The following is a 16,022-nucleotide window of genomic DNA, read 5'->3' as shown; positions in this document are numbered from 1 at the left end:
CAGATCCACACCCGAGTTTGCCAGACTCTAAATATTCTGCTGTTCTTCTGTGAGAAGCCTACCCACAGGGGTATTAGTCATTGTTAGGGTCTTGGACTTAACTGGTTTTAAAAGGTTGAGGCTTTAGATCAGGGAGGCAGGTCTGAGCCTGGTACGGGCTGTGGGGTACGGTCCAAGGCAGCGCTTATCTTCTGCTGTCTGGCCGTCTCCCTCCACCTCCCTTATCTCACTCTAGATAAGAGCTGGTTCCTCGAGCTGAGCTCCCACGCCCACCCAGAGCCCTCAGCACCACCTTTGGCTCTTTCTACTGGAGGCCTACGATTAAGCTGTTCATTATTCTTTTGTGGGGAGGAGAGGAGGCCGCAGGGGGTTGGGAGGAGACAGGTTCTTCCAGTTTGTAAATGATTCTCAGGCAGTCAGGTCTGGCTTGATACCTCTACACACTTCACCATTTTAGATGAGGCAGAGTTGGCAATGTGCACAACTGATTTACAGAACCATTTTTCAAGCTGGTGAGTTCCCTGATGCAAACCCGCCCCATGTCCTGGGTACAGCACACATTTCCACATCTACCGAGTGCCTCCCGGAGCCAGGCTCTGCTGTCACTTGTGTATCCCACCCTTCCCAGCAGCCCTGCAAGGTGCAGCTGTCACCTGTCTCTTACAAAAGAAGCCACCGAGGCTCAGAACGTCTGTGGCTTGTGTGAGGCCATGTGGGCAGTGAGGGGCCAGGCTGAGCTTTGGACTCGGGCCTGGGGCTTTCTGTGCACCAGCCAGCCATCCTCAGAAAGGACTGCAGGACCCAAGTCCTTTTCTATTAGCCAGTCAGCAGCTGCATTTTTTTGTTCAGTGCCGGGCAGAGAAGTGGTTCCAAAGATAAAGACTGAGGATATTAATACTCCCTGTAAAGCAAACAAGCCTTGCTCTCTGTTTATGCTCTCTGGGTGGCAAGTGTTGGACGGGGGAAAGTTGAAACACAGTAGGAGGCAGCGTTTATGTGAGTGATGCCAAAGTGAGCATCTCGGACAATAAAGAAGCTGGGAGAGCATCTGTGAGGAACAAAACATCGTACCCGTGCCAGGCATGCTCAGAGCCAGCTTTCCAAGTCCGTTGAATTTGTTGAGTTGCAGGGACCAGAGCAGCCAGGTAGGTTCTCAGGGAGGATGGAGGGCCGGCTGAGGAGTGGAACTTGGCGAGGCCTGGGTCAGGGAACGTGCTGTCCTCCCTTCAGCCAAGCAAGGTGCAAGCACGGTGCAGGAGCTCGGGGGGAAAGAGGGTGGGCTCCTATTCTATTGCCGGTGCCCCCTCACCTGTCTGTCTGGAGAGCGTGTCTGTCCCCAGCAAGCTGCTCCCTGCAGGTGGAGCTCAGCCAGGCTGCCACCCAGGATTCACGGGTGAGCTATCCCCTTGCTCTCCCCTGCCTTCCTCCCTGTCATCTGAGCAGCCGCTTAGCTGCCTCCTTCTCCAGTCCACTCTCTGGCCGCTCATCTTCCCCGAAACTTCTCTCAGCCACTGCTTAGTCTCCTGCACCCCAGGGTTCACTGGAGAAGCCAGCCTCCTCCATAATCTGCCCTGGGCGTCCCCACCACCCCTTGTCACACATCCTGAACTCCTAGCGAGTTGAACTTGCAGTCATTCTTGCAGCTGTCCTGGCTCTTTCCAAAGGCACACCTTTGTATGGTGTTTGCATGGACCTAAATGTACGTTCCCCAGTTTTCTAGTGAAAACTAGAAAGCATGTTGGCATTTCCCTCTCAGGGCTCCTCTGGCTCTGTTGGCCACCTCCTGCTTTGGGCTTGCATGCACTGTGTTCATATTCTACAAGGGCTTGCCCATCGTCTTGTAATCAACTCTTTTTAAAATATATATATATATATTTTATTGATTTTTTACAGAAAAAGGAGAGAGAGTTAGAAACATCGATGAGAGAGAAACATCAATCAGCTGCCTCCTGCACACCCCCTACTGGGGATGTGCTTGCAACCAAGGTACATGCCCCTGACCGGAATCGAACCTGGGATCCTTGAGTCCGCAGGCCGACGCTCTATCCACTGAGCCAAACCGGTTAGGACTGTATAATCAACTCTTTAGGTGCCTGTCTCCTTCTCTGTATTCCCAGCACATAGGGCAGGGGTGGGGTACCTTTTTTTCTGCCAAGGGCCATTTGGATATTTATGACATCATTCTCGGGCCATACAAGATGACCAATATAAAAATCAGCCTGCTATATTTGGTCAAACTTTTAATTAACTCACCCCTAACGCCTTGGCAGGGCCAGACCAAATGATTTCCTTGGCCTTCTACAATTCACAAGCTGGATGTTCCCCATCCCTCTCCTAGGGTGATGCATGGCTCTTGCTAAGACACTAGTAATTGTTGCTGAGTGAGTGAGCAAAGGACTAAGGCAGAGGATAAACACTGGTCTCTCTCTGCTTTTAGTATTATAAAGCCAGCCTGCAATCCAAATGCACCCATAATAGTGTTCCCATCTGGAGAGTGGGAAGCCGCCCAGCCTGAGGGCCTTGTCGCTGTGTTTGCTGACCTCCCCCTGCCAAGCCTCCATCCGGGGGGAGCTCAGTGTGCTGTACCCTCTCATTTACAGCCCCCTCCAGCCCTCCTGACAGCTGGGCAGGCCCCAGCTCCTCCCTGCTTGTCTCCATCCACTCGCTTTGGATTCTAGAAAAATAGCTGGTGCTTTGGAAAATCAGCTCTAATTTATTTTTGTTCCTTTGAAACTTAAATGACTTTCCCAAGAAATGCCTGAGGTTAGAGTGGTACAGAGAGAAAGGACGATGGCCAAAACCCAGGCAAGCTATTTTTGTGATGTGAATGAACACCCATCGCATTTTTCCTTCCGTCAGCCTAAGCACTTGTTCCAAAGAGCTCACGGCTCGGGCTTACAAAGCACAGGCGCCTCTCTACACAGGAGGGGACCCACGTGCCTCCCTGTCCTTCTCGGATGGAGGTCGATGCTGTGATCCCAGCAGATACCAGGACCAGAGAGAAGTTTTGAGAAGTTGCTGTTGTCTGTATGGGGGAAAGACCTGTCCCCTGGTAACCTATGAAAGAAACTTAAAGATTGATGTCTAGCAATAGGTGTCATGGTCATGGGACCTCGGGAGGCATGTGCTTGGGTTTTGGGGGGCCTGTGTACTAATGTCGTGTGTACTTACCCCTGTGTACTAATGTTGTGTGGCCAGGTTACATTGTATCAGGCAACCAATTTGCAGCAAGAATTATAGAATTTTAATGGTGATAAATCTAGAGTGTTTTTCTGTCTTTTTGTTGTTGTTGTTTTTTCCTTTGACTAGTTACTATTTCTAGAACCATCTGGCTCACAGCAAAATTGACCAGGTAATGTTGACATCAGCCAGCTATAGCTTGGAGCTATCTGATTCTTGTCAGCCAGTGAGAGGAGTGGGGAGAGGTTGCCAGCAGGCAGGATTGCCAGGTTAGACAATATGGCTGTACATTTTCTATGGATTTTTATGTTTCGTATTAAGTACTGTGGTTAGTACCTTAAAGGAATTTTATTTGCTCTCCCAGCACTCATCCCTGCCCACCCTTGGAGTTCACCTCTGCCTGCACCTACCTTTGCAGGTGTGACGTTCCTCCGGGTCCTTCATGGTGTCCTCCTCCATCTTCTCCACACCACTGCGCCACGCGGCTCCTGAAACATGGGAGAAAACGAGGACGAGAAGCAGACCCAGGCCGGGCAGATTTTTGAGAACTTTGTCCAGGCTTCCACATGCAAAGGCACCCTTCAGGCCTTCAACATCCTCACGCGACACCTGGACCTAGACCCCCTGGACCACAGAAACTTTTATTCCAAGCTCAAGTCCAAAGTGACCTCATGGAAGGCCAAAGCCCTGTGGCACAAGTTGGACAAGCGTGGATCCCACAAGGAGTATAAGCGCGGGAAGTCGTGTATGAACACCAAGGTAAGGGAACCCACGTGTGGGCGTTTCTTACCCTTGTGGGGCGTGTGGGCTGACTTGCCGAGAGGGTAGAAAGCTGGTGCCATTTGGACATTCTAAGGTTTTCAACAGGTGTGGGTGTGGGTGTGTCTTATTGCCTTGCTCAGTTTCATGTTTTCTTTGTCCGCATGTATTCTAATTGGAATTTTCCATCTTATCGTGGTGGCTTTAACAACTCCTCTTGTGCCCTCTCCAAGGCAGAGAAAATAAAGGCAGGCTTGGTATTATCCTACTTTTATTACTACTGCTGGTAGCTACTATTTATGGGGCAACATCTGTGTGCTAGGCACTTAATGTACATGGTTTCGTCGAACACGCACAGTAGTCCATTGGACCATTTTATTTTTATTTTTTTTATTTTTATTTATTTTTTTTTCCTATTTTTTTTATTAAGGTATTATATGTGTACATATCTTGCCATTGCCCCCCCCCACCCCACTCCCATATATGCCCTCACCCCCCAGAGTTTTGCGTCCATTGGTTATGCTTATATGCATGCATACAAGTCCTTTGATTGATCTCTTATCTCCCCCATCTCTCCCTAACCTTCCCCCTGTAATTTGACAGTCTGTTTGATGCTTTACTGTCTCTGTATCTATCTTTTTGTTCAATTTTATAATGTTCTTTATTATCCATAAATGAGTGAGATCATGTGGTATTTTTCTTTCATTGACTGACTTATTTCACTTAACATAATGTTCTCCAATTCCATCCAGGTTGCTGCAAATGATGAGAATTCCTTCTTTTTTATGGCAGCATAGTATTCCATTGTGTAGATGTACCACAGTTTTCTGATCCAGTCATCTGCTGACGGGCACCTAGGCTGTTTCCAAATCTTAGCTATGGTGAATTGTGCTGCTATGAACATAGGGGTGCATATATCCTTTCTGATTGGTGTTTCTAGTTTCTTCGGATATATTCCCAGGAGTGGGATTACTGGGTCAAATGGGAGTTCCATTTTCAGTTTTTTGAGGAAACTCCATACTGTTCTCCACAGTGGCTGCACCAATCTGCATTCCCACCAGCAGTGCACGAGGGTTCCTTTTTCTCCGCATCCTCGCCAACACTTGTCGTTTGTTGATTTGTTGATGATAGCCATTCTGACAGGTGTAAGATGGTACCGCATTGTTGTTTTGATTTGCATCTCTCGGATAATTAGTGACGTTGAGCATGTTTTCATGTGTCTCTTGGCCTTCCTTCTGTCTTCTTTTGAAAAGATTCTATTTAGGTCTGTTGCCCATTTTTTTATTGGATCATTTATCTTCCTTTTATTAAGTTGCATAAGCTGCCTGTAGATGTTGGAGATTAAACCTTTATCAGTGATGCCATTTGCAAATATGTTCTCCCATGTAGTGGGCCTTCTTGTTGTTTTGTTGATGGTTTCTTTTGCTGTGAAAAAGCTTTTTATTTTTATGTAGTCCCATTTGTTAATTTTCTCTTTAGCTTCCACTGCCCTAGGAGCAGTGTCAGTGAAGAATTTCTTTTGGCATATGTCTGAGATTTTGCTGCCTGTGGATTGCTCTAGTATTTTTATGGTTTCCCGTCTTATGTTTAAGTCCTGTATCCATTTTGAGTTTATTTTTGTGTATGGCGTAAGTTGGTGATCAAGCTTCATTTTTTTGCATGTATCTGTCCAATTTTCCCAACACCATTTATTGAAGAGACTGTCTTTATTCCATTGTATGTTCATGCCTCCTTTGTCAAATATTAATTGAGCATAGTGGTTTGGGTCGATATCTGGATTCTCTATTCTGTTCCATTGATCTATATGTCTGTTCTTGTGCCAGTACCAGGCTGTTTTGAGAACAGTGGCTTTGTAATACAGCTTGAAATCTGGTATTGAGATCCCTCCTACTTTATTCTTCTTTCTCAGGATTGCTGTGGCTATTCGGGGTCTTTTTTTATTCCAGATGAATTTTTGGAGAGTTCTTTCAAGGTCTGTGAAATATGCCGTTGGTATTTTAATGGGGAGTGCATTGAATCTATAGATTGCTTTGGGTAGTATGGACATTTTAATGATGTTGATTCTACCAATCCATGAACATGGTATGTTCTTCCATCTGTTTACGTCTTCCTCTATCTCTTTTTTCAGTGTCCTGTAGTTTTCCGTGTATAGGTCTTTTACCTCCTTAGTTAAGTTTATTCCTAGGTATCTTAATTTTTTTGGCGCGATGGTAAATGGGATTGCCTTTTTAGTCTCTCTGTCTGTAAGTTCACTATTGGTGTATAGAAAGGCCATAGATTTCTTGGCGTTAATTTTGTATCCTGCTACTTTGCCGAATTCATTTATTAAGTCTATTAGTTTTTTGACGGAGTCTTTCGGATTTTTTATGTACAATATCATGTCGTCTGCAAATAAAGACAGCTTTACTTGTTCTTTTCCAATTTGGATGCCTTTTATTTCTTCTTCTTGTCTAATTGCAATGGCTAATACTTCCAGTACTATGTCAAACAGGAGTGGTGAGAGTGGGCATCCCTGTCTTGTTCCTGTTCTTAGGGGAAATGTTTTTAGTTTTTGTCCATTGAGTATGATGTTTGCTGTGGGTTTATCATATATAGCTTTTATTATGTTGAGGTATGAGCCATCTATTCCCACCTTGTTGAGAGTTTTTAACAAGAAAGGGTGTTGGATTTTGTCAAATGCTTTTTCTGCATCAATTGATATGACTATGTGATTTTTATCTTTCAATTTGTTTATGTGATGTATCACGTTTATTGATTTGCGGATATTGTACCATCCTTGCATTCCTGGGATAAATCCTACTTGGTCATGGTGTATGATCTTTCTGATGTACTGCTGGAGCCGATTTGCTAGAATTTTGTTGAGGATTTTGGCATCTATGTTCATGAGGGATATTGGTCTGTAATTCTCTTTCATTGTGTTGTCTTTATCTGGTTTTGGTATTAGGGTGATGCTGGCTTCATAGAAGGAGCTTGGAAGTGTTCCTTCCACTTGAATTTTTTGGAATAGTCTGAGGAGGATAGATTTTAGTTCTTCCTTGAATGTTTGGTAAAACTCTCCTGTGAAGCCATCAGGCCCCGGGCTTTTGTTTGCTGGAAGCTTTTTGATGACTGCTTCAATTTCGTCCATAGTTATTGGCCTATTGAGCTGTTTAGATTCTTCTTGATTGATTTTTGGAAGGTTATATTTTTCTAGGAATATGTCCATTTCCTCCAGGTTGTCCAGTTTGTTGGAATAGAGTTGTTCGTAGTATTTTGTAACAATCCTTTGTATCTCAGCAGGGTCTGTTGTTATTTCACCTCTTTCATTTCTGATTTTGTTTATTTGGGTCCTCTCTCTTTGCTTCTTGGTGAGCCTGGCTAGAGGTCCATCAATCTTGTTTATCCTTTCAAAGAACCAGCTCTTGGTTTTGTTGATCTTATGTATTGTTTCTTTGGTCTCTATGTCATTTATCTCCGCTCTGATCTTTGTTATTTCCTTCCTTCTGGTTACACTGGGCTTTTCTTGCTGCGCTTTTTCTAGCTCTTTGAGTTGTAGGGTTAAGTAATTTGTTACCATTGTTTCTTGTTTTTTGCAATAGGCTTGTAGAGCTATGAACTTCCCTCTCAAGACTGCTTTCGCTGTGTCCCATAGATTTTGGATTGTTGTGTTTTCATTGTCATTTGTTGCCATGATGTTTTTTATTTCTTCCTTGATCTCTCTGGTGACCCAGTCCTTGTTTAATAGCATGCTGTTTAGTCTCCATGTGTTTGATTTCTTTGGATTGTATTTATTGTAGTTGATTTCCAGTTTTATGCCACTGTGATCTGAGAAGATGCTTGATATAATTTCTATCTTCTTGAATTTGAAGAGATTTTGCCTGTGACCCAGCATATGGTCTATCTTTGAAAATGACCCATGTGCACTTGAGAAGAATGTATATTCTGTGGCTTTGGGGTGAAATATTCTGAAGATGTCAATTAATTCCATCTAGTCTAGTGAGTCATTTAAGATTGCTGTTTCTTTGCTGATTTTTTGTTTAGAGGATTTGTCCAGTGGTGATAGTGGGGTATTAAAGTCTCCTACTATGATTGTATTGCTATTAATCTCTCCCTTGATATCCTCCAGGAGTTTTTTTATGTATTTGGGTGCTCCTATATTGGGAGCGTATATGTTTACCAGAATTATTTCTTCTTGTTGGATTTCTCCCTTTAGTATTATGAAGTGGCCTTCCTTATCTCTTGTTATGGCATTTACTTTGAGGTCTATTTTGTCAGATATAAGTATTGCTACCCCTGCTTTTTTTTCATTTCCGTTTGCCTGAAAGATATTTTTCCATCCCTTCACTTTCAATCTGTGTGAGTCTCTTGTTCTGAGGTGGGTCTCTTGTAGACAGCATATACATGGGTCGTGTTTTTTTATCCATTCAGCTACTCGATGTCTTTTGATTGGAGCATTTAGTCCGTTTACATTTAAAGTTATTACTGAAAGGTATTTGTTTGCAGTCATATCTATTTTTGTGTCTGTATTCCTTCTTACCTGTTTATTTCTTCTTTTTACAGTATTCCCTTTAGCAATTCTTGCATTGCTGGTTTGGTGGTGATAAACTCCCTGAGGCTTTTTTTGTCTGCAAAGCTCCTGATTTCCCCTTCAATTTTGATTGATAGTCTTGCTGGATATAGTATTCTTGGATTCAGTCCTTTGCTTTGCAACACTTTGTATACCTCCTTCCATTCACTTCTAGCTTGTTGTGTTTCTGATGAGTAATCATTTGACAATCTGATGGGTGTTCCTTTGTAGGTAACTCTCTGTCTCTCTCTTGCCGCCTTTAGGATTCTCTCTTTATCATTTATATTTGCCATTGAAATTATGACATGTCTTGGTGTGGGTCTTTTGGGGTTGATCCTGCTTGGGACTCTCTTTACTTGCGTAACTTTTATCTTTCCCATATCCGGAAAGTTTTCTGTCATTATTTCTTCAAATAGATTTTCTAAACCCTGCTGCTCTTCTTGTCCTTCTGGCAGCCCTATTATACGCATGTTACTTCGTTTCATGTTGTCCCGAAGCTCCCTTAGGCTTTCCTCCTGCTTTTTAATTTTTTTCTCCAATTGCTGTTCAGCTTGAGCTTGTTTCTGTACCTGATCTTCTAACTCACTAATTCGGTCCTCTGCTTCTTGTAGTCTACTGTTGAAACTTTCCATGGTGTTTTTGATTGTAGCTATATCACTCTTCATTTCTTCCTGATTCTTGCATAAGTTGTTGATTTTCTCATCCATCCGTTGTATAAATTCCACGACCATTACTCTGAACTCCTTTTCGGTCATGTTGCAAGCTTCAGTTTCACTAATTTCCTTTCTTGGCGACTCCACATTTTCTTTCCTCTGTGAGATATTTCGTTTCCCCATTCTGGCTATTACCAGAAAGCTCAAGTTTCCGTTTGTGTGGACCTGGGCCGTGTGCTGTGGGGACTTCGCTCCACCCGAGTTTCACTGGAGTGCTCTGACACTAGGACGTGTGGCTGCCTTTGGTTGGTGGGAACCAGACTTGCCCAGGGTCAGTGTCCCCAGTGTTCTGTGTGGTCTCGTGTGCACACTTGGAATCAGGGGCCCTGTCTGCACCACACTGTTGGTATGCGCCGAAAATGAGATCCTTAGGATGTGCCAGGAGTCAGAGTTTCCCTGTGTCTGCACCAAGACTCGAGTGTCAAAGTCTCTGTTGCCTTGTGAGGTTTCTCGTTGAGAATCAGGGTCCCTGTGTGTGCATGCACCAACAATTGGGGTCGCTGGCTCTTAGTGTGAATGCGCTGTGAGTCAGGGATCCCCGGCAGCTGTGTCCGGCGTGCCAAATTCCCTGAAGTGGAGCTGCGTCCTGTGTGTGCTCTCTCTACTGAGCCAAACCGGCTAGAGCGCACATTCTTAAAATCCTGAAGGTGAGCTGATTCTGTGGTGCACTCTCCCAAAGTCCCGGAAGGGGGGCGGAGTCCGTCCTGCGCGCCAACTTCCCTGAAGGGAAGCCCTTCTGTGCATGCCCTAAGATTCCCAGAAGGGGGAGCTGTGACCCGCAAGCCAAATTCCCCGAAGGGGAGCCCTCTGTGCGCACTGACAGATTTCCCCGACCGGGAGCTGCTTCTGTCCCGTGCTGCGCCAAATTCCCTGGTGGGGAGCGCGTCCCTGCGCAAAGCTCAGCAGCTTGGGCGAGGGGCGGGTCTATCAGTTACTATGGCGCTCGCGCGCCTGCTGGGAGTGGGGTAGGCTCTTTGACTCACGGAATTCTGCTGAGAAGTCTGGATTCTTGTTTGTTGGTCTGAAGCTGTGATAGCAGTTCTCTGTCCCCAGTGGCTGCAGGGTCCTGGTTTGTGTCAGAAGCCAGGATCCGCGTCTCAGGCAGCTGTTTCCCAAGATGGCGTGGTCTCCGCGTCCGCACCAGCCGCTGAGAAGTGTCCGCTTTGTGCGCGGGGCTGCGCCGTCTAGGACTGCCCAGTTAGGGAGCCCCTTGGAAGACGTGCAGAATCTAACTGACCCTAGCTCACACACACACACACACCACACACGTCTACACTCTCCTCTATGGGTTCCTCACTCGCACTCTCTCCCTACCTTCCAGCCGGTCGCCATCTTTTTTGTCCCATTGGACCATTTTAGAGATATAGAAACTGAAAAGTCAATTATCTAGCCCAAGGTCACACAATTAGGAGGCAACTTTGGTCTGATTCTAGAGCTTAAGCCCTAAATTCAGTAGAGACACATAATTAGAGAGTTGTGTTCCCCTGGGAGCAAACATTTTAGAAAGATGCGCTGACTTTAACTGGCTAAGAAATAGGTCTTTGGTCCTGGCTGCCTTTTCCTCCCTCCCTCTTTCTCTTCTTCCCCAACCTCCCCCATTCCCCACCTCTCCCCCAGCATGCATTTCTCCGCTCTGGATCATGATTGTGGTTAACCCTCCACAAGCTGATTGCTTCCCCCATTGTTTGGCCATAACAACATCTGTGAATGGGGCTGACCAGCACATCCCATCTCAGGTAGCGCTGCAGCACCCATCAATTCATGGACAGCCAGGAATCACGACTTCCTGGCCGGGCCTTGGGGTCTGTCCACCCTGGGCGCTGGTCCAGACTGGATGTTTAGGTTAAAAGTGAGCATGCTGTATTTAGACCTCACAGGAGATAGCGCAGCCAGAGCCCTTGGAATTCTAGTCGGTGCCAATCTCAGACAAGAGGATTGAACTCTCCATGGCGATCGGGACTGTTGTGTGTTTGTTTTGGTGATGAGGAGCCTTTGAGTCCACCGTGGGATACGGCTGCTTTCCCTTGCCCCTGGGGAGACAGCTGCCAAGCTCCTCTGAGGCTGGGACGCACAGCTGTATGGGGCATGGGAAGAGCATTGCATCAGACCCATCGCTTCAGCCCAGAGCACCCTAGCCGCCCTGCCCATAACCTGCCAAGCTTTAGCCTTATACAGAGGAGATGGAAGTGTTAAAGAAAGGCAGGGGGGGGGGGGGAGGGCCTGTATCCTTGGTGCCAGCCCCACCCAGCACCTCCCTTCCTAGTTGTTGTAACTTTGTGGTTCATCGTTCACTTGGCAAGTTCCTCAGACATAGAGGCAGGGGAAGCTTTTAGCTTCAAAAGCATTACCGTTCTCAGTACTTGCACATGGTGGCTTTCTTTTAAACAGGTGCCATAGCCCTGGCTGGGTGGCTCAATTGGTTGGAGCATCGTCTCATACACCAAAGGTTGTGAGTTCGATTCTTGGTCAGGGCATGTATCTAGGTTACGTGTTTGATCCTTGGTCAGGGAGTGTACGAAAGGCAACCAATTGATGTTACTTTCTCTCTTTCTCTTCCTCTCTCTAAAAAATCATCATTTTTTAGAGAGAGGAAGAGGAAGAGAAAGAGAGAAAGAGATGAGGAAAAAAATAAAAAGGTGCCATAGAAGTCAGGTGGCTGGACTGCAATGTTCTTCAGGAAAGTTTTCAGAGACCTTATTTTATCAGGAAATGCATTGCCCCTTCTAGCTTTTGGGGAACTCTGTTGGAGATCTGAAGACAGACCTTCAGAGGGATGGAATGGAGGGCTGACCACCATGTAACTGTCCTTCTTTTAAAAATGACTAGCCGGTTGCCTCGCCTGTCTGGCCAGCCCCTACTTTACAAGCTTTGATGGCTTGAAACAGAAGAGTCCTCACATCCAGTGGTTGACAGGTCACCATTGGCGCCTGAGATACAAAGAGGAAGAACTAACATCTTCAGTGAGTGAGGCTGAGTAAGAGTGATTCTTGCCCAGGAATTTTTATACCTTTCTTAGGAGGAAGAACAAAGACATTACAAATGTGTGATAGCCCATCTCATAAAAACTACCTGAAAAGTAGAAAATACATTGGAAAATGAGTTCTAAGTACAGTGTGACTGTGTGAGGCCACCTCAGCTGCACATTTCAGAAACCCACCTCAAACTACCCTAAAGAACACAGGGAAATAAGTAATTCGTATAAACAGGAAGGCCCAGACACTCAAAGTCTATCCCATCCCCTCTCCCTCCATCTACCTTTGGATGTTGTGTTTTGCTTTGGCTCCATTCCTCCATCCCACAAACAGATTTTTCCCATGTTGGTAGCCTCTAGTTCATATCTTTATAGCGCTGGGACACAAAAGGCTAGAATCTCTCTCTTCCTGCTCAATATTGAAAAAAGTCCTGGGGAAGGATCCCTATGGGCTCACCTCTGGGCCAGTTACTGTGGCCAAAGCCAGGGGACCTGACTACTGTCTTTGGCAGCCCTTTCAAGCATCGCATGATTGACAGGAGGGAGGAGCAGGTCCTCAAGGACATGAGGGGAGAGACAGATAAACAACAGGTGTGCTTTGCAGTGACTGTTTACTTGCAGTCTGGTTGTGGTAGAGGCCCTTTCCATCCTGGACTCACAGGGATGGTTGTGCTCAGCTCTAAGAGCCTGGCACTTATACTCCTTGCTCTGAGTCAAGCAAAACACAGAACACGGTCCTCCTGCTCTTCCGACGTGAACAGATACGGTCTTGCTCACACGCCTCCTTTAGGTACCCTTTGGTGTAGGCCTTGACGCAGAGAGTTAATTAGCCAAACAAGAAATGCTGGGCATTAGCATGCATGTGGCTCGTCATGGGACACAGGTGTGTCAGGTCCCAGGCAAACAGCCAAGCTCCTGATTAGCCATACGTAGAGTGGGAATGAACGAAATTCAGCTGGAACTCTGACCTTGCGCTGAAGTAGACACATTTCAGCCCCACCTGGAGTGGATCTGGGCTTTAGCATTTCATAAGCATTTATCAGTCCCTACTGTGTGCTAAGAACTATGCTGCTCCTTTCATGCCAGCAGTGTGTGTGTGTGTGTGTGTGTGTGTGTGTGTGTGTGTGCATGCGTGTGGGTGTGTGTGTTGGTGGTGATGGTGGGGGGAGATTGGTGACCAGGATCTGTTTAGAGAAGAAGGCCTCAGGTGCCAGGGACAGGAAGAAGGACCTGCAAGGTCACTAAAGTGGCTTAGATGCTGGTTGCATAATCTAACTTGGGATCATTGTTTGTTATTAACTATTATTTATGAGGATTTTGCCAGTCACTTAATAATTCTTTCCCTGGGTGTGATCTGTTTGTATATGAACCTTGGAATGAACCAAGGATCAGGCCAAATGCACTCTTTAAGGACTGCTATTGGCTCTGTATTAGGGCAGTACCTGGATCAAATGCCCATTACATTTGGCTATCTCCTGTGAGGTACTGCCCATTACACCAATTGTGTAATGTTCCCGGGGAAAACACCCAGAAGAAAATGCGATACGTAATTTAGTATAGAAGTTACCATAACCACAAAATCATGGAGTCTGGTCATTTATTTTATATGTACCTTTTTAAAAATATATGTTTTTTATTGATTTCAAACAGAGGAAGGGAGAGGGAGAGAGAGGAAAATCAATGATGACAGAGAAACATTGATCAGCTGCCTCCTGCACGCCCCCTACTGGAGATTGAGCCCACAACTTGGGCATGTGCCCTGACCAGGAATCGAACTGTGACCTCCTGGTTCATAGGTTGATACTCAACCACTGAGCCACACTGGCTGGGCAGTGTACCTTGAGGGAAGGAACTTGAGAGAGTGCTGTGTACAGTCACTCTGTTTGACAGGAGACAAACTGGGCCCAGCAAGCTAAAGCTGCTTGTCTGAAGCTAGTGGGTGGCATTGACAGGACTTGGGCTCTATTTATTGGCTGCTTATTTATTTATTTATTTATTTGCTCATTTATTTGTTATATATTTCCCTTGCCCTGCACATTAGTAGGTGTTTGACAGGGGAGATGGTGTGAAAGATTAATAAGAAATTCTTACTTGAACTTTCTATACAGGAGACAGAAATGCCATTATTTTTGTAGTATTTATTCACTTAATCATTTATGAGGTGAATAATTATTGAGCAGCTACTGTGTGCCAGGCACTTGTCTAGGCACCCATCAGCCACTTAATATCTCTGTGGCCCTGAGAACTTACTTAAATCTCTGAACCTCAGTAGCATTCTCTGTGGAATGAAATACTTTCTTCATGGAGTGACTGTGAAAATTAAAGAAGGCTAGTTTTGTAAAGTGTTTTTAGAATTGCTGCCTAGTACATACTAGTAAGTGATCAGTAAATGTTTAGCCATTATTATCGTTAATATCCTAAGTGCTGTTAGAGAGGTGTGTGCACTGTTCTACAGGAGTGTGTGTGTGATTGGGGTAGTCTAGAAATGTTTCCCGGAAGAGGTGGTATGATTTGAGGCTTGACAGGTAAATAGGGGTTTGCCTTGCATCACTGAGGGAAGAGCTAGAGGGAACACAGGGCAGAGATACAATCTAGGACTAGGTAGAGTGTTGCTCGTGAAAAGGGAATGAAGATACATGTGGGGAGAGGGGAGAGGGTGAGAGCTAGAGAGAGCAGAATGGGTGGGTGGCAGGAGGAGACCAGAGAGAAAGGCCTCCCGGGGCCATGTGGTGAAGACTGGGTCCTGTGATCACACAGAGGACCTGAGAGACCATTGAGGATGAGCCCCGATTCCCAATCCAGGGTTCTTTCCACAACTCTCCCGGGATGGCTCATTAATTACAGGTAACCGATTCAAGGTAGAAGCCATTTGTATATCATCGCCATAACAACATGCATGCAGGAAATGAGTCATGGACTCTTTTGTCACCAGCAGAGATGGGGCTAACCTGTATAATGGTGACTCTTTCACTCACTTGTGAAAAGGAAATGTCTGCATTTTGTGAGCATCCAGTAGGGTCACCCCACACCTTTTGCTCCTGAACCTGACCCTAACCCATTTTTGCCTCTGCAGTGGCTCCTCAGTGGGGGGTAGTCCAGACTGGGTCATGCATGCAGCCCAACTCATTATGTGGTTCCTGAGCTACAGAGGGAGGTAGGGAGCTGGGTGGGAGGTTGGGAGGGTGAAGCTGGAGAGGAAGTCTGCTATCTCCTGGCCTAGATAAGCCTATCTGACATTCCAGGCCTCTGAAATCACCCGCCACAGCCCCCAAAGCCAGGCTCCATGCACCGGCTGGGCCACATCAAGCACGGCTTTACCTAATATGGACACTTGCGAATAGAGCAGAGGATGGTCTCCAGGGTGTGAAATTCTGTTCCAGTTGAACAAGAATCTTAGATGAACTCTGCATTTGTCCACTTACCTGGCAACGGACTCCTGGCACTGCTACCTTAGACATGGGCAAGCCTAGATTACCAGTCAGGCTGTGCTAATGATTACACTAGTCACCTCAACTCCACATGGAGCATGTGGGTGTGCATGAATGTGTGCGTTGGATATTATATTTAAACTTGAGTAAATTCAATCTCAACAATATTAAACTGAATTGAAAAAAACTCTTTATTTGGCTGTCTTCGTAGGAAGTGGTTAATCTGGGTTCACTGTAGTTCATTTTATTACTACATTTATAAATAAAGACTTCTTTGTCCTTTTCAGAAAAAAAGTATTGGTTTCCTCTAATTAAAAAAGAAATGATGCTAATGATAGAAAAATAATTCGAGCAGGACAAGAAAATGTACTGTGGAAAGAAATGTCTTCCCCAGGTCCCCTCCCGAGAGGCAGCCACTGTCCCAT

The 16,022-nt window shown here is 45.6% G+C and overlaps 1 protein-coding gene across 10 annotated transcripts in view; it reads left to right on the top strand.

Annotated features, from left to right (window-relative positions):
• Window positions 1-16,022, top strand: part of MICAL2 (microtubule associated monooxygenase, calponin and LIM domain containing 2) — a 221,487-nt gene that overhangs the window by 46,427 nt on the left and 159,038 nt on the right. For 9 of the 10 annotated variants that reach the window (XM_079787224.1, XM_079787229.1, XM_079787226.1 and 6 more), the window contains exon 3: window positions 3,599-3,939. In XM_079787224.1, the coding sequence (XP_079643350.1) occupies window positions 3,676-3,939 (264 nt within the window). In that variant the 5' untranslated portion in view covers window positions 3,599-3,675. Of the gene's footprint in view, window positions 1-3,544; window positions 3,940-16,022 lie in introns of all 10 variants that reach the window. The other variant, XM_079787225.1, reaches the window with a different exon arrangement.

Source organism: Cnephaeus nilssonii (assembly GCF_951640355.1).
Source record: "Cnephaeus nilssonii genome assembly, chromosome: 13".
Classification (NCBI taxonomy): domain Eukaryota; kingdom Metazoa; phylum Chordata; class Mammalia; order Chiroptera; family Vespertilionidae; genus Cnephaeus; species Cnephaeus nilssonii.
The sequence above is the reverse complement of the archived record's forward strand: the minus strand, read 5'-3'. Positions and strand labels throughout refer to the sequence as shown.